This window comes from Scleropages formosus, chromosome 17 (genome assembly GCF_900964775.1).
Source record: "Scleropages formosus chromosome 17, fSclFor1.1, whole genome shotgun sequence".
Classification (NCBI taxonomy): Eukaryota; Metazoa; Chordata; class Actinopteri; order Osteoglossiformes; family Osteoglossidae; genus Scleropages; species Scleropages formosus.
The window spans coordinates 6,814,167-6,837,223 of record NC_041822.1 but is presented as its reverse complement, the minus strand read 5'-3'; the positions used below and the strand labels follow the sequence as shown (position 1 = coordinate 6,837,223).

The following is a 23,057-nucleotide window of genomic DNA, read 5'->3' as shown; positions in this document are numbered from 1 at the left end:
CTGCCACAAAAAGTCATGGCTGAGGTTGTACTGGGGATCTGCAGGTCACATTCAGCTGAGAGCGCATGCGACTGATCCCGAGTGGAATTCAAGCACCAGATTTAAAGAACACATAATAAAATCAATTTAATTCTCACTCGGTTTGCCTCTGTTCTTTCAGCCACACAGCAGTAGCACTGACCTGGCTCGCTTTGGCGTTGACATCGCCTTTGCCGAAGAGCTCCTCCACAACCCTCATGTCCTTCTGGGTCTCCACAGCAGCCAATGCAGCAAGCATGATGGGAGTGTAGCCTGCCTTATTCTGCTGATCGACGTTGCAAACATCTGTAGGAAAGCCAGGAATGTGAGCATCTCCTTCGTCCCAGCATGCCAACAAAGGGACAGGAAGGATGGCCTGGTCAAAGCGGGTACAGCTATTCAGAAAGTGTGTTTTGTAAAAATGGACATAATATGCTAGAAAGGAAACAATGGAAAGGTAAGGAGTAAAGTCAGGAAGTAAGGAGTGCCAGGCAGCTCCTGGGAACTAAGGGACCTCTCTGGGGCACTTTCAGCCCATCACAGTGACAAGAAAATGTGAGGATCTTGGTTGACATGTTCAGACTCAAAGCGCACACACAGTACAGGCTAGAAGGCTAAACTGCCTTAATCTATAAAAAGCAATAATTAAAGGAACTCCGTCAGCGGAGCCTGCTTTCGTCACACAGTAACGACAGAGATGACGACCAGCAGGTCAGTAACAAATGACAAATCTGGAAACCACTGTGGCTGTGCTGTAGGCACTTCCATGTGTACCAAAGTCAGCTGTTGGAGCAAATGTCAGAAAGCTCTTGGTTTGGAGCGCTTTCACAATGTGCACAGTACTGAAGTATATCCTTCTGGAAATACCACTTAAATGCTGCAGCAGGGACAGCTGGTAGCATAGTGGTTAGAGCTGCTGCCTTTGTACCTAAAGGTCACAAGATCAACTCCCACCTTCAGCTGTAGCAGCCTTGAGCAAGGTATTTACACTGTTCCTGTAAAAAAACATTAACCTGCTGTATAAATGGACAAATAACTGTAAGCTGCTGTGGACAAAAGCATTGGGTGAATGAGTATAAAAGAATAGGGGATAATTGCTCATCACATTGTGTGCATGTAGCAAAGCACATTGGTGCCACCTACAGCCCAAAGGTGAACACAGAGTCTATGGAAGAGCCCTGTGACTCTAGCTCTTATGGTGGAGCATTTAAACCCTTGTGTGTCATATAACCCTCCCAACCTCACTAAACTACATGGCTGCATAGGAACTGAGCCATGAGACTGCGTGACACAACAATAAACATGCTCAAAAGTGCATCTATAACCTAATATGTTTTTGCAGCTATTGAAATGTGACAGGTTAATCAAAACATTTCTACAGTTATCCATTTAAATAATAAAAAAAAAACAAAAAGACCACAGAATAATGTAAGTAATCTGTGCTTAATTTAACAATGGACATTGAAATACAACATATTTTAAAAGTATGGAACAGAAATTTTTAGATTTCTCAAATCCGGTTCAGGAATTTGACCACCATGCCTATGTGTTTGGTGGCTTTATTTAACAAAGGTCTGGTTTTCCTCGCTGTACCTGCATCCAGGAGCTTCTTGACGATGTCGAAGTTGGAGTGGGACACACTGTAGTGCAGAGCAGTGTTGCCATTGCCATCAGTCATATTGACAACGTGCTGCAGCAGAGCTGGCGAAATGGCACGGAAAGCCACCAGGTGGGCCTCCACCATGGTCGGGAGGGCCTGCTTCTGACTAGACACCCTAAACCACTCCTGCTGCACAGTGTTCAAGCACGCTCTCTGCAAAAGACCCAGAGAAAACATGTTTTCTGCACCAAGTCAGAAAGAATACTAATCACCTCTATCTCTGTGCATCAGAAGGATAATAGTAGAAGGAAGACCAATAAGTTTGAGAAATTTTTTGGCTCGTTTTGCTATGACAAAATCTGAATATCCTCCAGTGATTGCCCCAAAACATTACACCACATCAGCACACTCCCTGGGCACATACCACCACTCCAGCCTGATGCTGCATCACAACACAAGGTGCAAGATGTTGTTCGTGCACAACTTCCAAACAGAAGCAAAGGAGAAGGGAGTGACACTGCATATTATATAGAGCCTGCAGTGCAATCACTTGAAGGAAATTGGCTTATTCGTAAGTTTAAAAAAAAACCTTTGATTGGTCTGCTGTCAGTGAGCGCCTGAGAGACGGTCTGTTTACTCACCACTTCTTTGCTGGTGAAAGCCTTTGCATTATCGAGATGGTTTTTCAGCGAGGTACACGCAGCCATCATCTTCTCACTTAACTCATGTCTGAGCAAGGAGTGGGGGTTCAGAGTTAGCCTACAATATTTTCTGTTTCAAAAACCCCCTGATCTCTTGGGGACCGAAGACACAACCTCTCACCTCTCTGGCATGTCTGGATTCTCCAGACCTTGCAGCTCACCCCCTGTGCTTTCTTCTCCCGCCCTCTGAGTACAGAGCTCTGCCAGCTTTCCCTCTGCTTTCTGGATCCCTTTTTCCTCTCCGTATACCTTCCCTTCATCCTCCTCCTCAGAGCCAGAGGAGCTGCTGTCTGAGCTGGACTCGTCACTGGATGTCGTCTCATACCTGCTCCCAGGTACATCAGTTCACAAGGGATTCAAATAAAATTCAAAAGAAAAATCTTTAGCAGTCGCAAAACAACAAGAAACTATTTGCGTACATGTGAACTAATGATAAATTAACAAATGTGAGTGGCAGACTTGCATATGAAAGCGATATAATTATTATTGTTATATAGCTGAGGCTTTTCTCCAACGTGGCAGAACATTCTTGATTTGCACTCAAAGGTATAAAAATTATTTATACAGCAAGGTATTCTTACTATATTAATTCAGGGTCAAATACCATGATGAAGGGTACAACAGGAGCAAGGATTGAAACTTGCGTCCATGCGATTGGAAAACAATGAATGTAACAATGAACGTAATAACGAATATTACAATGAACGGTGCAATGAACCTCACCCTCCATTGACACCAACAAACTGCAAGTTCTTTTTGGTTTCACCGGAGCACTGTTGACCATCCTTGTTCTTTATGATAGACTTCAATGTACTCTGACTGCATAGCTGCCCTGGAAGAGCAACTTGTGTTTTATTTTTCATTGTAATTCACAGCAGCTTAGTTAATTTTTTCTACATAAAACCAAGTGATTTCATTTTGCTGTTTGTTGCTTTTACACAACTGCATAGTGAAGAATTCTGAAAACGTTACAGACTCCACAGTGACTTTGAGTGCCACAAATCACAGGAGTGCACAGAATAGCTCATTATGTTAATGTCAACAGACATTATTTTTATACAGCATGGGCTGTGCAAATTATCAACATGTTAAATTCTTTCAGTACAGATATAGTAATTGTGTCTTTAACAACATTGAACACTTGAAAGCTACAAACACACAAGAGCACTGGCAAAAAGAAGGTCAAGTGAGACTTTTAGAAGTGTGAGAGTAAGACAGGTGAAGCTCCGCACACAGCACAATCTTGCTATGAATTGTGCATTTCAAACGAGTGCAACACACACACACACACACACACACACACACACACACACACACACACACACACCAGGAGGATTCGTCAGAACTTGTTCTCCATCAAAGGTGTTCTCTTCATTTGTCAGGGGTCAGAAAAATGACATTTCATTTACTTCATTATTTTGACAGTTTTTCAAATAGCACAATTTGGAATATGTTTCACTGAGACATTTGTTTAGTTGTCCTCATATACTGTAGCTTTGATTCATTTCACTGTGGTATTTTAGTTTTTTGCTTTTCCTCCTGAAGAGGCAGGTGTAGACAAGCCAGCGCAAACCTACCGTGCAGAGCAGAAGACATCTGCTCATCCATCACGCACTTCTGCAGGGCTGTGGTCTGCTGGCACGTGAATGTCCCGCTGGGGATGTGTGTGACCTCCGTTCTCACCCTGCTGGCCAATTTCACATCTCCCACATCTTGCAGACACACAGACAAGAGAGAAGAAGGTGTAAAAACCACACAATGATCCAAACACTCCAAAAAGAAGAGTGAAAATGAAAGGTATGAGCACCACAAGGAAAAGAAGTGAAGACTGATGATGATCTACGGCATGTGTCATGGTGGCAGAAGGACTCAGTCTCGTGCTCAGAACTCAGCTGGAATGTTAACGTTGGTTGACTCGTGTTTTTGGTTATGTCACGCCGGCAAAATGTAAGGGTCTCAACACAGTACTGGACCCAGCAGTGTGTTTGTGAAGCACACAGCTAAACATGTGGCTTGTATTTGCCAGAAGTGCCATTTAAATCTCCAAAGCAGAATTGCTGTAAAACCTCAGAAGTCAAAGGAAGAGCTTAAAAGCAGTAATTCCACGCAAACGAGCCCATGGTATGTGTAGGGACACCAGTGTTGTGTCCTCTGTTCTGGACTGTGTGTCACTGGGGGAGGGAGAGGAGCCCGCATGGGCATCTGGAACCTCAGATAAAACAGCAATGCCTCTGGAATGTGGCTGTAAAGCAGAGCAAGAAAAGCTGCACAAAAACAGGCTGCTGTAAAGAAGGATACGCAAAGCACAGAAACATCTCGTAGCTGCTTTTTTGATTTTTTTTTTGGTCATTTTCTCAATGAATATCACGTCGCTTCCATTTTTTTAAAGGACACCACTTACTACTGCGACAGGAAACCATTCGATGTGAACAGTTTTGGGGGACACTGTAAATGAAACGTGAAAGAACAGCCATCGAGTTTACAAGTAAAACCACAGGTTGGCACACATGCAAAGCCTCAAAGCATTTTTACACAAAATCACTGCTCCGACTCTCTGCACTCTGCTCTAAGAAAAAAACATTTAAATACCCTGACGGTGGATAAACAACATACAACAATATGAGTTTCATGGGGTACAGTGATAATGAAACAGGAATGAATTCTCATTTCTCAAACAGATCTTTCACACAAAGCACCCTAAATGTCGTCATGTATTTTTCAAAAGTTTGCGTATTTTATTCTTTTTTTTTTTTTTTAACAAGAGCAGGATCAGTTGCTTAACAAACTGAATGTAAAGCCTAGACTTCAAGAGCAAGTTTTGTTTTCGTGTAATCGTATTTGAATTTAGCTAGCACTGGTAATTCAATTTATGCGACAAAAGATATTATGTTAACTGTTATCTTAACTGTAAGACACAGAATGTCTGACATTGTATAACAGTGTAACAAACAAGAAATTCCTTTGCTGTCCGTAATCACTTTAATGAGTCTCATATGACAATAAATGGTAAAGTTAACCATATGTTTATAATTGTATTTTCAACTGGATTGCTCTGAAATCCCCGGTAAACCATTTATTTGAAATTTAAGTGACTGTTCTGAAAGCATTTTCACGGGGTTAAAAAAAAAACAAAATGGCAATCACAAGGCTGCTTCCATTTAAAGTTCACCCTTTTGCAATAACTCAATAACTGTATGTGTGGAGTTTTGATGTTTGCACAGTCTTTGTGTGAGTTTGCTACAGCTGATCCAGTTTCCTCGCACAGTCCAACAATGCTTTAGGTATACTGGTGGCTTTAAATTGCCCATACTGTGTGAACAGCCTCCATGTGATGGACTGGTGGGCCACCCAGGGTGTACATTACATGAGTTCATTCAGCCAATACTTTTCTCCACAGTGACTTACAGTGTCAAACTACTTACAATTATTTACATAGCTGGGTAATTTTTTTTTACTAGATTAATTCAGGGTAAGTACCTTCCTCAAGGGTATTACAATTAGTAGTGAGACTCAAACTTGCAACCTTCAGGTCTAAAGGCAACAACTCTAAGCACTACGCTACCAGCTGCCACCATTGGACCCTGACTAGCCAATATGAGCCACTGGTATGAACCGCTGACACTCTGCCTTGGGAAAAGTGGTTATGGATAGTGAGTGAGAAACTGGCTGCACTAACTGTGATTTCAATAGGTATAATAAACATTTTAATAAGGGCGGATGAGGCTACTGGATTGTTTCACAATTGTTGAAATGAAACAGGGCTAAAAAAACGAGTATGGAACTTAAGGCCTACCTCTCATGGCACTAGAAGAATCTGGACACAAGTTGAAGATGTCAACGCTGTTGAGTTGCTCAGCGCTGCCGTGCTTCATGGCTGAGTTTATAGACGACAAGGTGCTAACCAGCTGACTGTTGATGGAGCTAATCTGGGAGTGTGGTTGCCCAAACGTGTCTGCAAGTTCGCTGTAGTTCTCTGCCAGGAGCATCTGCTGTTCCTGCAAGAGCTTCTGCACACGCTCAATGTAATGGTCCAGTCCAGCTGATTTCCCTGGGTGTGAGTGCAGCAGCTCAGCCTCAGACACCGAGTCCCCCCCAACCCCAATACTCCTCAAATTGCCTGGACTAGATAAGCAAGATGGACCACAAGCAATGTTTCTTGTTTTCAAACCAACCAAAAAGTTTTCGTTTATGCTGGTTAGTCCAACACCAGTATCTTTGGTCTTAGATATGTGTGATTTCTCCAGAGATGGTTCCGAAGGTGCTGAGGTTCCCACAGCGACAGAGCGCACTTTTATTCCTATCCCCACATCTTTGACAAGGCCGTCTCCCACAGCAACCGTTTTGGTCTCAACTGGTGCTGTATCTTTGTGTTGTTCATGGGTGGCCATAGTGGTGCTCGTGGAACTCTCACTGTACATTGGATTTTCTGTATTGGTGAACTTGCTAACCCCCTTAATCACAGTATTTGTGTGTTGTGAAGCAGTCTGAGGTACAGCCATGATTCCAAAATCAACTGTGTTGACCAGCGTTGTGACAGTTCCCACAGAAATAAGACCTTCCGGAGGACTAATTTTCATGTCCACAGAACAGTCCCTACTTTCAACTGGCCTGATATTCGTCATCTGATCAAGTCCAGTTTTCCCATGGCCCAAATAATCTACCGAGTTCTCTGTATTAGTTCCTGTTTCACAAACACTACGCTGCATCCCTGAGCTCTGGCTGGACATGACAATATGCCTTCCAACGCACTGATCTTGAGCATCAACCCTTTTCTGTACAATCCATTGATCCATTGGTAGCTCTGAACCCACAGCGACATGTTGCCATTCTGGTCTGCATGAAACTCCTACTGAATGGACCAATGGAACTCTACTCTCCTCAGTGGGGACCGTATAATTTTCGGTTCCCTGGCTTTGCATCTGAACAGTTGCTTCAACTGCAACACTTCTAATGTCAGGTTTAATCATTGACCCTTTGTCAACCTTCTTCCGCGATCCTGCAACTTGCAGCTCCAGTTTCAACTTACTCATCTCCATCTCATGCATCGATTCCTTCAGCTGTACCTCAAGCCTATAGATCTTATCTTTGAGGGACTCAATGGTTTGTTGCTGCATCTCAAGCTCAGCCTCTACCTCTGTGGTCAAACCCAGCATGGCCTCTGTCACACCAACTGCTGTGCTCTTCTGTTTCACTTCTGTCCCCACAGCAACATCCCTAAGCTCCTTAGGCAACTTTTGATAAATGACAGTGTCATTCATGTTCTCATCAGTGCCCACAGCAATGGACTTCCTTTCTTTGACACATTGCTTCTGCTCCACATTTTGGGTTAAGTAGTATTCTCCTTCAGAGGTATTGTCCTGGATTTTCTTTTCTAGTGCTTGCATTTCAGCAGTCAGTTGTCTGAACTCTTCCAGTCTTTGGGAACTTTTCTCTGTTCTATCCAGCTCATCTTCCGAGTCGATATGCAGTTCCGATCCCTTCCTGACCTGGCACATTTGCTCAAAATGCTCTGCATTCCCAGCACTGTAAGCTCGCTTTCGGAAGGTGGAAGCCTGTCCTGGGCTGGAAAGCTTTTGGTTCTTAATCTGTGCAGTGAGCTGTCTCTTTTCTTCCTGCAGGACTGATATTTTGACCTGCAGGACTGGGATAGTCTTGATCTGCTCCTCCAGTTCCTTTAGCCTCTTCAGAGCGACCACCATCTGCTCCCGGATTTGCTGCAGGTGTACAGGGCTTACGTTGGTGACTGGTGTGGCCATGCCTGAACTCACGGGGCTGTGACGAATGGAGCTGCACATGGATGGAGTTAAGTAAGGATTGTACTCGCCATTAGGATATTGTCCATTATTAAGGAGCAGTTGCGAATTAGGTGAGATCTGGTTCTGACCACTCGAGCCAGTAAATGAGGACAGTGAACTGCTGGAACCCATTCCTCCAAAGGTAGCCAGTCTCCTACGAGGTGCATCAGTTACCACAGGCTGCACGAGCAGCCGCTCCTGTTCTAGACGCAAACGTGTCTCCATGAGGGTCTTCTCTACTTGCAGGTTGGGTCTTTCTGCCCCAGGAGAGGCGGGTGGCAGCAACTTGCCTTCAGGAAGGCTCAGACAGGCAGGGGTGCTCTCGTGGACTGGACCCACTTTGGCAGATGGCAAAGATGTTGGTTGACTCCTACTAACGGAGAACACAGGAGAGAGTTTGCTCTCATCAGAATTGGATGATGACAGAGAGTCGTATGAGGTCCACTCGGTCTGCCTGCTTCCACTGCTAGAAGCCCCGGCAAGCGGCACTTTGTGTTTCCTCTGAATGTTTAGCCTCCTGATGGTGTTACCCTTTTCAATATCATCCACATATTTGAGGAAGTCTAGGTCCAGCTGAAAACCATAAGGGGTCTCCAAGTAGTATGGTGCAGCAGAATCCCTGTCATCATCTGCACTAGCACCTCTGTTTGATTTTCCTATGAAAAAGAAAGGAAGGGAAATTAGTATTCTTAACCTTTCTGTAATTTCTATAATTTCTATAATTTAAAAACATTTTCTTGCCTAAAATATACATTATCAGTATATCATGCATTTAAATTACATGAAATTGTTTTGTTTATGCTTCCTATAGGTTATTCACACACACTGTCCGAAACCGCTTGCCCCAAGTGGGATCATGACGAACTGGAGCCTAACCCGGCAGCACAGGGCACAAGACTGGAGGGGGGAGAGGACACACCCAGAACAGGACACCACTTTGTTGCAAGGCACCCCAAGCAGGACTCGAACCCCAGACCCACCAGAGAGCGGGACCCAGCCAAGCCTGCCACACCACCGCACCCCCACGTCCCCTTATAGTTTATTCTCCACATAGAATTTTAAAGTACACAAATATTAAAATTCATCTTATAAGTATAAAGCTGTTAGTTACATCTATCCTTTGCACAGCAACATCAGTGTAAGCAAGATATTTCCAAAAGCATAGCTCATACTATAAATATGTAACAATATGTAAGAAGCCAATGATGAAGTAACAAATACATGAAGGAGTATAACCTGCACACTTTAAAAATACCACAACCATAGCATAATCATAAACAAGCATAAACATGAAGTGAATGCTTCCCATGCTGAGTCCTCCAAGCAAAACTTTCTAAGTACAGATTTCACACTGATTTGGTAACACAGCAACGGGGGTCTTTAGGCTTATTTAGTAAGTTATTTTACTTCAGTTTACTTTCTATAGGTTCTGCTGTACTGTACTGGGGCAAATCACTGCAAAATTTTAGTTTTTCAGCAAAGCACCTCGTGAAGAGCTTAACTTCAACCCATCTTTCTTTGTCAACAGAATAGGAAATCCCTTATATAGTAACAACAAAATCCCAAATATCATACAGTGAGCAATTTGGCAACAAAAAGAAAAAAAAAAAAAAGGAATGAGGAATATGGATTTCAAAAGGTAAACATGGTACGTGAGTAATCAGACTGCCTTACATCACGGTCCAAATTCCTCACCTAAGGTGAAAAAGCTGCCAAGAGAGCAGAAACAGAGCACTGCCTCAAAAGTGACTTCCCCACTTAACGTGGTAAAATGTCCAACTCAGACTGATACTCCTTAACAAAACAGGGAGCAAGTCCATCAAATACCAGCAAGTCGCTTCTAAAACATCTTCAAAATGTGTCACTGCAGCCCACACGCCCAGTGACAGCCAGTGGCAAAGCAGAGAAACAACTGCACTGTGTCACTGCGTGAGAAGAGCGCTCAGTAAAAACAAACTGAACTGAACTGAACCGCAGAGGCACATCTCATGTTTACCTTGAGGCCCTGTGTGCCAGTGGCCACTCACCGCAGCCCAGGAGTGAGTGCGAGCACAGCCCTTCGTGTTCCAGTTGTGTCGGGAATGAAGGCTAGCTGGAGGCACGTACTCTGCTCTGCCGACTCCCTCTCTCTTCCCTCCAGAAGGGGAAAAATTCCACTACTGCTGATGTAAAGTAAGGCGAGCGGGGAAGCGGCTGCTGTAGACGGGCCGCCTCCACCAATCGCAGGCTCCCTCGCTGTTCCGTTTGTCCGGACGCAACCCGCTCTAAGCTCACTTTCCTCGCTTTCCGAGGGCGCACAAACACTTTCAGATCACTTCTGTAAACATGTGTTCATGCAGTCAAGCCCCCCCATGTGTCATGCATGCAAATGGGGCGGATAATGCTGCTGGCTTCTTTATCTGTACAGTACAACACACGTTTTATAATCCAATTTTAATCAATTTATAATGAAAAAGTGTTGTTTCGAATACGTGCTCACTTAAAATGTAAACATTCCTGAATTACATTAAAATAGTTCAACTAATGTAAATGTAAATGCAATGCATTGTGCTCAAGTTAACAGTGAGATACTGGAGCGCCGGTGCTGGAACACTTGTGCCACGAGTAGCCCAGTGTGTTATTTGTGCGGAAGGACAGCTGCATTTTCGTGATACAAACAAAGGCTTGTTGTAAAAGCAGAGCTGCGCGCTGCCAGACAATGAGAGCAGTGCAGAGACGTCGTCCTTGACGTGACAGCGCAGTCTGGTGCCCGGTAGTGAGACAGTGGACGAGCGAACAGTTCCTCGAGTCTTGGGCAGCTACATGTCATAAACTCGTCATTAAGGGGCAGTCCTCGTCACATGATCAATGAAGCCTCTGTCCACTCAAAAATAACAAAAAGGACAATATTACTGCAGTGAAATTATGCTTTTTCAGGGAAGAAAATTATCTGCAGCTGTTTTCACATTGATGCTACGTTACTCGCTTTTTTTTATTGTCTGGGGGACAAGTTTCCTTCTTTCAGATGGACATTCTGTGCTCAGTGATTTTCTCACATTTTAAAGAAAGAAAAGGCCAGACACTTATGAAACTTTGAAAGAACTTCATATGTGAATTTCACACTCTTTTTACTTTCAAGGTGTGTGAATGCGATGGGAACTTACAGTTCTTTTCAGTACAAAATAGAAATGATTTTCTTCAGATTCAATCTGTTTCATTTCTCCATGTGGTTGTAATCACTGTATGGCAGAAAAAGTCGTGTCTTTGTTCAAATGAAACGATAAAAAATGCTGGTTTTTCAGTTTTCTGCAGTTGTTTGCTGAAGGTACTTGTCCTTTCGGGGTTTCGAAACGCCTGGCACAGCACACTGAACTCTGAACGTCATCGAACAAAACTGTCACGTGCACAGCGTGTAACATTAGTGCCCTCAAAACTGAAAAGAAACATCCCAGCTTTGAGAACAAGACTGCCCATTTACTACAGCGTACAGCGCTGCGTTCCTTTAAGAGTCCGACGACTGGCAAGTGTCACCTATTATTAATAACAGTGATCCATCCATTGACCCATAATTATCAATAACAGCTTGTCCTTATGAAAGATAGCAGTGATAGCAAGAAAAATGTAAGAAAGGTCTGGTTAAAAGCAAACGTATAGCTGTAGTCCAGAAAAGCCCACCTTGTCATTATAAGACACTGTTTCCTAACTTGTCTTGTAACTAAAATTTCAAGTGTACATGTTTAATTACTGTATTTTTGATATCCATCTAAACCATTTCATTTTCATTTTCAGTTAATCATTACAAATCACGTATGAATATAAAAGAAATCTGCTGATTGTCACAATGAAATAAAAGCAAAGACATCTCACGGACACGCACTCTGGATTTCAAAAGAGAAAAATACATCTTCAATTCAACTTTCTAGTCAGCAGCAGCGACACCGTTTGCTCGTCTTTCTCTGACCACGTCGATGGTTAAAACCACCTGTGCAATGGGCACTTGGGGAAAGTGGAAGAACAGGACAATTTACATTGTCATTTATCTTTCATCAATAAAGATCACTTCTATTCAACAGAAACTGAACTTCCCAAGAAGAGTTCTCTTACTTTCTTATACTGTACTGAGTTCAGAAAAAGTTGGAAAACATACCTGCAGCCTTATGTCTCCACTCACCTCACCTGAAAATCTATTAGTATCACAATTTCATCATCTGCAACAAAGCAAATCAGGCCCAGTGCAATTTAGTGTAATACCAAACTTGGCTTTGTGTGTGATAAAAAGTTTGCATTTTACATGTAGCGCAGAAGAGCTGGAAAACACATTTGCTTTTACTTTTAGAGTAATGCCAAGACATTTTTGAATACTCAGAAAGTCATCCTAGAGGTGTTCCATCAAAAAACCATATCCTAGTATATCTTGTTTACGCTCACATTATGCCACAGTTTTAAAGGAAAAAGCACAATGGAGAGAGACATATTTCCAATATGAATTTCCAATCCACCTGATGAATTAAACAATTTATTGTTGTCTATAAATATGATCTATAAACATCACCCCAAGGGTCATCAATGCACAACAGAAAACAAAAAGCCACTGTATTCTCTGCGCAGCTACAATATTTTCATCCTTTACCGTCATTTCTAAAATGCTCCATACACCTAACACAAATATACTGCCCTACGTTCACGTTTTTACACAAATGCACATCTGCGATAGTCACCCGTTAGAGAAAACTGCAAATATTACACTTTATTCACGAGATGCCAACTAAAAACAGAGAGCACCTTCAAGTGGACTTTGTTAAAAAGAGAAAAGGATCACACGGAGGACCTTACCTGAACTAGGAATTGGACTAGAACACAGTTCCCTATTTTTGCACACTGTGCTGCCCTAAGAAAGAAAGCGAAGAAAGAAGAAAGACAGGCTACGCACGGCTATCCCTGCTGGCTTGCTGTGCCGGGGGAAAAGCAACTTGTCACCCTGTCCCGACACAAACAGGCCTTTCTCGCTCCATACCCCCCCGGCACTACGCGACCCAGCCTGCCAAAGCCTCCCGGGCTGCCAGCCCGCCCTCCCGCGTTTCATTGCTCCATTGCTCCATTACCCACAAGCCTCACAATGCCTCAGGCACTGATGTGTCTTCATTAAGATCACCGAGAGGAATGCAAGAGAATGGAATGGAAGCGAGAGAAGAGGAGGAACTAGAACTAATAATGCAAAGTGCTGACCTACTTAGCAGAGCAGTGAGGGAGCAGCACAGGTACAAGGTTTCACAGGTACGGAATGATACGAACGTTGAAGAAGCTCCTCCAGCGACTGAGTGACTATTTATTTACATAGAAGTAAAACAAAGGTAACTCTTGACTAGGTTTTGGCTGCAATCTTACTTGAGCACTGCATTCAACACAGGCCCTTTCAAAGCAGAAGGAATGGGTGCCTTGTGAAACTTCACATTTACTTCCTTCCTGATTTAAAGAACATGGATTATCCAAAGTCCTGCATTTGAGGAGACCAACCGGAGCCATGGCAATGGCCATTTTTCTGCAAACTAATTAACTAATTTCTCAAAAGTACAAAGAATCACTGCATCAGTGCATTTCCAGCTATGCACGCAAAGCGCATGTAAATTCTTTGAATGTGACATGGTCTGAGGGTCAGGGATATCTTGCTTGTCAGCATACAGCATGTGTGTATTGACTGACAGCTGGGACTAGCGTCAAAGCAATGGCTAAATCAGCAAGTATTTCAAGTGGGTTAAAGGAAATCTTTTGGTGCCAATTCTTTGCACCGCTGTCCTTCAGATATTTTATTTTACTTGTTTTACACGTTGCTCCTTTGTGCTCGACTGCTTACCAAGCGTGTTCTCATGATAGCGGTAACAAAAGCACATGAAACTTAGTGTACATTATTAGTAAGAAAATGGGAAGACCATTTGAGAAAGCAGATACACAGTGTTTGAAGGAGAACAAAAAAAAATCACTGTTGTTTCATTCTGAAAAGGAAAGAGACAGTTTCATGACTTACAAAGGCAAAGTTCAGCCTTTTGTTTTTCTGGACACCAAGCCCTTCCATCTGGGAATCATTTGCCACATGGGTAGCTGCCAGCACAACATTTTATTCATTTCTCTTCTCCAAAGCAACTTACCATGTCAAGCTGTACCTGCGAAGCATAATGAAGAAACCGTTTGTCCTGTTGGCTGAGCAGCTATCGGAGCAGAAGGAGAAGGGTCCAGGCAAACCCGTATTCTCAAACACCAGTGTTGCCCTGCCAGTGTCAGCACTTTGCTGTCATGTGTCTTTACTCATCTTTTCCATTTGGGTGAACTGAGCTGTGCGCCACCAAGTCATTTTGAAAGGTGCTCTCAGTCTCAGAATAGTAGAGAATCACAATAGCAGAATGAAATTATCTAACTTAGACCTCTTTTTTCAGTAATAAAATAACAATGTCACTATAGCTCTTGATGCCAGATGTTACAAGCAATGTAATATTTTTGCAACAACAGTAAAGTCTGTATAAAGTAAGTTACTTGTCGACTGACAAAGCAAACATTCGTTGTATACTGTAAAAGCCTCGGTGTGTAAAGGGCACAGTTTTCTTCCTACGTCTGACTAAACTGGGAGGGAAAGCAGGAATTTGTCAGGATATGAGCTGCTACAAAGATAAATAAAGCTGCCACGACATATTTCAGAGCATACTGCGAAATGTGGTACACAAATTCTAGTCTAGTGTTTGGTGGCTGATGACGAAGAAGGAATTTTGTACATTTCTGCTCTGTTCATTTACGTGGTCTGTCCAAAGCTGTTCTGAATTTAAACAAATAGATATATAAACATTTCAGGGCTCTCAGAATAAATTGTTATATTCAACATTTCAGTTCTTAGTAAAACTTTGGAATACCACAGTAATTAATGGTACCTCCACACTCAAACCTGAAGAAATGGCACCAAGGGAAACGTAGCATGCTCCACTTGACTACAAATTAATACAGACATGCCTTTCTCATGCAAGCATAAGAAAAGGACCCAAAATTCTGTTCCAGCATTCTCAGTGTAAGTGGCAGAACGCAAAAGGCAGGTTTAACACGAGAAGTATGTGTGACGAACGAAGCTAGCCCAACAAGCTCAAATCGAGCAACTCATGTCTTCCTCGCAGACCTATAAGTGCACTGCAGGGGGTGAAAACTTCACTCACGTGTATCACTGTATTAAAGGTCATATGAAAACCTCTGAGTGTGGTACACCCTTGAAACTTGCTAGCCAATCATACAAAAGCAACAGCTTGTGAACGTGTGTGTTACATTATAGTACCGTAAACACTTAGTAATTGCGTGTACTTCACACACCTCGTGTTAAATGCAGCTTAAATGCAGAATTACACTCAAGAAATTACAGCCGTGGCAAAAGTAGCTTTTGTTTCCGGGACGCACAACTGCACAATTCGTGATCGTGTTGCAAAATGAGACCAAACATGGTATGTTCAGATATTTTTACATCTGTTATTTCAGTGCAGGGGTACAGTGCCTGAGGATAGGTTCAACATTTAAAAATCATGCTTGTGTTTCTATTCGGATTAATTTCTGCACAGAACAGGAATAGAGCTCATAAGAAAACTACACAGCAGTTATGAGCGTTGATGAAAACGGGCAAATTACCTGTCGGAGTGCCGTTAATGTGCTTCATCTGAGCCATGGTAAGTGCAGCTGGTTACCGTGAAATCCACACAGACATGTAGAAAATTGAAGCACACGCCATGCAGCACGTTCAGCTTAGTATGCAACCTGCAAACTGGTGAAGAGAAACAAGCAGCAGCAACTTATACATTTCAACTCATGCAGCAACAGTGACAGGACATCTGTGTCAGAAAATGAGAAATTATTAAACAGTCACAGGGCACAAACAATACTGGAAGTGTAAATAGCATGCGTACTAATAACTTTATTATTGTATTATTGTAGTGTTATTATATAATTATTGTATTATTCTATTATATTTTATCCACACATTTAACACATAAAAAGTCCACCTGTTTTTTACATACATATTTTTGATGAAAGCAGGAAAAAAATTATACTCGGCACTGCTTGAACAAGATGATACATTATATATGTATGTATATCATACATTCATTCGCAACTCATTGTATCTTAAATTGGTGAGACACAACAGAGATTTTATGATGCCTGAAATAGATGTTTTCAAGTAGAATTCTTATGAAGGAAACCCAGAATCACGAAGAAGCTCCAATCAATGCTTTGATGAAGCTTTGATGCAATGAAGCTTTGATGAAAATACCAAAAAGCCTCCGAAATTTCACCAGTACTTTGCTCGCATTTTCTTTCAAATCAAAACTCATGAAGGGGAAAACAATGTACTAAAAGTGATGACCACAATGGCCATGAAAACCTTTTAAAAGATGAAAATGTGCAAACCTGTGTCAATCTGCACGCGTTTAAGAAGACCGTTCCTGAACTCAGAATATGTGACTCCTGGCATGTTGCTGCTGCTGCTGCTTCAAACATACTGGTGACTTGAGCTAAAACACAAGGCATGCATGTGAGACTGACCCCAAAATTCCAAGGGGTGACACTCCATCAGCTGGTCGCACATATCCACCTGTGCAGGAAAGAGTGAATAAATCCAGAGTTAGATGCTTGGCAGGTGAATTCAATCTCTTTCACAATTTCGGCTCACATGGTTCCTACACAAAGTTGAGCCTCATCCATTCATTTTGTTCCTGATCCTCTCCAAGGAGAAACTACTTCTGCACTGTTACCTGCTACTGTAAGAAGGCTGTTTTGACATTACCAGTATGATACAGTTCTGAAGGTGTTCATTCCATCAAAGCCATATGGGCTCTGCATTTCAGCCTCAATTCGAGGTGTTTTGCAAGGTCATTTCAATAGACGATACATCAGTATAAACTTCAGCATGCAGTAATGCTGCAAAACAAACCACATGCTAACCCCAAGTTTAAATCACTTTTTAATCACTCTGAAAAGTAGGGAAAAAAACACTAATCCTTTGACAGAAATGTTCAAAGAAATGCATTTTTTTCCTACAGGAATCATCCCAATGTGTGACATGCAAGCTAAAACGAAGGTGAACAGAAATTTACCAGGTCATTATGGGAATATAATTCCCTGTATATCTTGTTGCGCTTTTCAAAAATAAATATAGCAATTTTCATCAGTCACTTGAATGCCTTTCTATATTTGAAGTAACCATGTGGCTTTCGTCAACCCATATTCTCTACTGAAAACATATGACTCATAAAAAACCTTATTTATATTTATCGACACATATCACATAACCATACTTATTTTGGTGCAGAGTTAAAAAGAGTTGTCCTTAAACTCCTTTCAGGCCATTCAGACACAAACTATCTCCCTGACTTACAAATAATTTCACACAAAAAAAAAGAAAAAGAAAAAAAAAACACCACGTCGGCCTGACCGAAGACAGAAATTTTCCACGTGTAAATATTTATCCGATTCACAGTACGTGCCCTCTAATAACCTTCAAACTGAGCGATTCCCTGTGTATGGTAAACGGAACAGCTTTAAATTTCCCTTCATGCTACTCAGCATTTCAAAAGTGCCTTATCAAGTTGAGGTAAAGGCCTTTACGGAAAGGCTGTTTATACTGATTACGTTGTCATGTCGTCAACCCCCCCCAACCCCCCACAGTCAGTGCTCCTGTTTTCCGTGAAATTCTGCTCTATGAGATTATTTTAAACATGAATAGTACTTGCCTGTTACGTTTCCAGTATATCCCATCGAGACCATCACAGGTAGCAGAAGGGTCTGGAAGCACCGCGCCGCAGGAAGCCACCTATAAGTGCCCTCCACGCTGAAGGGAGGTGTGGGTTACAGCTAAGATTAGACAACTTCCTCGGATGACAGCACAGCAATGCGTCTCCTATATGGGCACCACAGTCTGCTACAGAGACGGGCATAACGTGCACATGTGTGCTAACCGTGCATCAAGATGGCACTTTGCATCAAAGAAACTACTGTACTTTCAGTAGAAAACAGAAAAAGAAACCAAAGCGAGCACTTGAAAGCAAAGGGCAGAACTTGATAGGGTTGAAGATTAACCAGGAGAGCCATGTACACCGAGAACCAAAAGCTGTGTCCACACAGTCTTTAAGGGTGCAAATGAAATCAGGAGAAAAAGCTGCTCATCTAGGTTGTTTAATATGCCTTTTATGACAATCCACAAGGCTAAGAGCGCGTGTCTTGAGGCCGCATACCATGTGCACTCTTTCCCTGTCTATTATGACGACATGTTGCATGGTCTACTGAGGTCCACTATTGCTGGCTCCTAACTGCTGCGATTACGCACATTTTGAGTATTATAAAATCAGCCAATGTCTTGGATATACTCGCCAATGATACTCAGAAATTAATAATGAAATTACTGAGGACACCCACCAATTACAAACGGAAATACCATACGACTTGGTCGTGGTTTCTAGGGCTCCACAGCACACGCTTCTTCACTGACTCCGAACAACACATACGTCACTGTTGCTCCTAACAGTGCAGTTTTGTCCTATGTAACTGAGCAGCGTTATTATTATTATTCGCTGCGTGTTCAAGTACTTGGTACACTAGTGTGCCGGAGGTGAGAGAGAGCTGAACCCATCGGTGGTAAAAACGAGGTTCAGGGTACAGGGCATGTTTTCCAACTGCGGTGCTTCAAGAGGCACAGCATCACAGAGCAACCAGCAGCCCACAGCAAACATCTGCAGAACTTCACTGACTTCTTATTCCTGGTTTGCTGCTTCTCTGCTCCTCTGCTCCTCTCCTCTTCATTTCCAGGAAAGTCCTACGGGAACTAAAGCTTCAGAGCTTCATAAATATCCATATGAAACGATCACAAACGTGAGGGGATATAACTACTGGAGAGTAACTTCTGTTTTTCCATGAACAGTAACACACATATTGAAAAACTCCACCAATTTGTGAAAACACTACTCTTGCAACTACTGCTTCCAACATGTGTGTGCCAGCAACGAAAGAAAACGGCATGTGAAGCTACAGTTAGCACATGATTCACAGCGGGTTGCACATTTAGGCGCTTTACTAGTTAACTCTGACGGCCATAATCATCCGTGTAACTATCTTAAAACCTTAAATAATGTTCACATGACCCCCCCATGCCACATCAGCCCTGGGACATCCTTTTTAGGTGCACCAAAATAAGGCTGCTATCCACAGAGTGAACAACAACAACAACAAGGACACAAGGCCTGCGGTAGCTGAATTAATTTCACGTCATGCCAATGCAATGTGGGTCACCTAAATATATGGACTCAGACTGGACGGACTAATATGGACTACACACAAAAGCTCGTAGCTATAGTAAAAAGGTTTTTCCTTTCTGTGCAATAAGACACCATCTGGCTGTGGGTCATATTATTCTTGATGGCTACTTTCACAATATTAACTTTCTCCCCGGCTATTTTTGCTTTAAGTCGAACCCTGTCTAATATTTAATTAAAAGTTCAGGAGCAGCAGATGGAAGAGTTTACCCAAACTAGCTAGGGGATACTGATGCAAGTCATCCATGCAACAATTATCCTCTTGGGTCTCAGTACAGCCTTTAACACCACTGATCATCGTATTGTTACTCTTCTCATTGTACCTGCTCCGGTCAGGGGATATTATCCAAAAACATACTACCTTCCACTCCTGCGTGGATGATATGCATCTATACTTGTCCATGAAGCCATCAGACAGCCTGCCTATGAAGCACCTGCCTCTCTGTCTTGGTAACAAGGCCCGAGTGCGGTAAAGCCGCAGCCACTCCAAGACACGTGGGCAGCTCCCATTCTCTGGGTTTGGACTTTTTTGTTTTCCTGTTCTAACTTATGTGCCACTTATAAACCATGATCTCGGCCTTTTGGTTTTCTGTGATCGTTTCAGTGACTCTAACACTCAGCTGTTTAGCGCCATGCATCACTCTGTTGGGAAGGGCGCTCTATAAAAACAGAAATGAACTGTAGAGATGTACATCTCTTTGGAGAAAAGCATCTGCTAAATGAATAAATGTAAATGTAAACTGAAACCGATTCCAGGGCACGAGCATGCAGTCGTACGGACACAGAGCTGCAAAACTGCAAACTTCTCTTTTCTATTGACAAAGAGAACTGCAGTAATGCATCGTTCTTCATTTTAGCTGATAAAATGTTATTTTATCTGCTAGATGGAAGAGTGTAAGTTTGGGGGACAACCGGTAGCATAATGAATATAGACATCATCGCGGATACAGCACTCCACATGGGTCCAATCCCACCTTCCTCTGCAGTACCCCTGCTTCTGAAGAAAACCTAAATGGATAATAACAATATTATTTTGACATTTAGTCATTTAGCAGATTATTATTCCAAAGCAAAGCACAATAAGCATAATATACAATATTTTGGTGCGTTACTATAAAAGATCTATACAACGTTTGCTACTGATTTCAAACATCTGAAAAAAAGATTTTTAAAAGAAAAACTAATTTTGAATTATACTGTTATGAAAGTCTCCTCAAGCTTTTGCACTCAGTTCCGTCAGTAGTTGAACAGTGGGATAAAAATGTCCCATTACAGACACTGGAAAGATTAGCTTGTCAGAAAAAAATACATCAGGGTAACTAGGGACTTTAACTAAAGGTATTACCATTTATATTACAACAAGAGCAACAACAACAACAAAAAATGAAACAGAGAATAACATTTCAGCATGAAACTTGAATGAGGACACCAGATGGCCAAAGGCTAGAACGTGCCCTCAAATTTTCACGTATAACCTTTTGGCTTGGCACATACCCATCCAGAGGATCCAGTGCTGTGCTGCACTTCCAGTTCTGCATCTTGCACATTTTTTGTTGTTCAGATACACTGTCGCATTGCACTGCTACTAATAATAAAGGGAACAAAAGTAGCCTCAAGTTCATTTTAGCATCTGAATCTGAAAGCCTCATTAACCAGTAGTAAATTCTTACATTTTTTAACCATAGCTTGTTGTGCAAAAGTGTCGCTTCTTGTCCTTCCATTCATTCATCATCAATAAGGATAGGACCACAGTCCACCACAGGGCCATCACACACACACACACACACACACACACACACACACACACACACACACACACACACACACACACACACACACACACACACACACACAGAGTAACTCATTCACCTGAAATGGGTCTGTGGACTGTTTCAGGAACCCTGAGGACTCAGAGGCAACAGGAAGAGATCATGCAAACTCAAAAGAGCCTGGGCTGGATCTCAGCCTCTGTCTGACCCACAGCCCAGGAGCTGTGAGGCACCAATGCATTTTATTGTCTTTTTACAATACGTATAGAAATGTATTAAAAGTTCAAAGCAAATTATGCATGGCGACTTCATTAGCGACACATTTACGTCCGTTCTGAAATTGCTTGTTAATGCTGAAGATGAAGAGAAGATGGAAAAACATACATAATCTGCAGAACTTATAAAACAGCAAGTTTAACTTAGTGGGTGTCTACGAGTTGGGTTGAGCAGACACCTCAGAGCGATGGAACGCATGTGTGGCCAACACATCCCAGTCATTTCCAGAATGCAGTTTCTATCCATGAGTGGCTGCTGCCCAAACCGCTGTGAACCAGCTGTGGATGCACTGCGCTTGGCAAATAGAAGAGAAGTCCCAAAGCACAAACGCAAGCCTTCAATTACGCTCAGGAAGTAAACAGCGACAGACTATTTCTGCATTGCCGGACATAACATAAGGGAGGTGCGGTGGCGCAGTGGGTTTGACCGGGTCCTGCTCTCCTGTGGGTCTGGGGTTCGAGTCCTGCTTGGGGTGCCTTGTGATGGACTGGCATCCTGTCCTGGGTGTGCCCCCTCCAGCCTTACGCCCTGTGTTGCCGGGTAGGCTCTGGTTCCCCCGACCCCGTATGGGACAAGAGGTTCAGACTGTGTGTGTGTGTGTGTGTGTGTGTGTGTGTGTGAGAGAGAGAGTGAGAGATTCCCTATGTTGAGAAAAAGCTCACCCTCCTCTCTTTTCAGAAGCAAAAAAGCAAGTACCACTACTGAACTTGCTATTGATCCCCTTAAAAAGGGGGGGGAGAACCAAACTGATCACGCATAATCAAAGCTACAGCATTTAGCAGACGCTTTTCTCCAAAGCAACTCCCAATGAACTCTATGTAGTGTTACTAGCCCACACACCTTATTCACCGCAGTGACTTACACTGCTAGATACACTACTTACACTGGGTCACTCATCCATACATCAGTGGAACACACACTCTTTCTGTCACTCACACACTATGGGTGAACCTCAACAGCATGTCTTTGGACTGAGGGAGGAAACCAGAGCACCAAGAGGAAGCCCACACAGACATGTGGAGAACATGCCGACTCCACACAGACTGAGCGGGGATGGAACCCATGTCCTCTCGCACCACCCAGGTGCTGTGAGACAGCAGCACTACTTGTCGTGCCACCGTGCCCCCCATATACATTATATTTAATTCCACATAAAAGTTATCGCTGCTGTGCCTATGAACCACATCCTGAATTACAAGCACCAATGTGCAGCTGTATGAGCAGGTAAAGAGGGTAAATGTCAAATGTATCCATCACTCTAGAGGAGCTGGACCCTAAGAATGCAATAAATAAGTGAACCTGCAACAGCCGGTTATGGTCCTCTTGACAACACTGCCACCTAGAGGCCATAAGGTCACATTAAAGGTGTGAAAAAATACTGCGCTACACAGTTACAGAAGAATAAAAGCGGTCAGCAGAGGACAGATAAATAAGTCATGATATTTCAAAGACGATTTGAGCAGAATCCACCCAGCAGCTCGTCCTTTTCATTTAAGAAGTTCGTTTGAAGGTTGGGGCTGTGCAGCGCACCCATTTCTGCCCCTTGCTCCGCCCGTGTGGGACTGAGACACGCAGGTGGGCAAGAACAGACAACA

At 42.8% G+C, this 23,057-nt stretch overlaps 1 protein-coding gene across 8 annotated transcripts in view; it reads right to left on the bottom strand.

Moving 5' to 3' along the window:
• The window catches only part of kank1a (KN motif and ankyrin repeat domains 1a), a 42,755-nt gene that overhangs the window by 3,109 nt on the left and 16,589 nt on the right, over positions 1–23,057 (bottom strand). Inside the window, exons 2-10 of one of the 8 annotated variants that reach the window (XM_018759219.2) lie at positions 16,656–16,704; positions 15,744–15,876; positions 6,113–8,770; positions 3,897–4,031; positions 3,043–3,151; positions 2,441–2,644; positions 2,260–2,347; positions 1,612–1,831; positions 182–324 (exon numbers count right to left, since the gene is read on the bottom strand). In XM_018759219.2, the coding sequence (XP_018614735.2) occupies positions 182–324; positions 1,612–1,831; positions 2,260–2,347; positions 2,441–2,644; positions 3,043–3,151; positions 3,897–4,031; positions 6,113–8,770; positions 15,744–15,780 (3,594 nt within the window). In that variant the 5' untranslated portion in view covers positions 15,781–15,876; positions 16,656–16,704. Of the gene's footprint in view, positions 1–181; positions 325–1,611; positions 1,832–2,259; positions 2,348–2,440; positions 2,645–3,042; positions 3,152–3,896; positions 4,032–6,112; positions 8,771–10,110; positions 10,411–12,240; positions 12,255–12,926; positions 12,972–15,743; positions 15,877–16,520; positions 16,596–16,655; positions 16,705–17,842; positions 18,598–23,057 lie in introns of those variants that run through there. The other 7 variants (XM_018759216.2, XM_018759218.2, XM_018759217.2 and 4 more) reach the window with 7 other exon arrangements.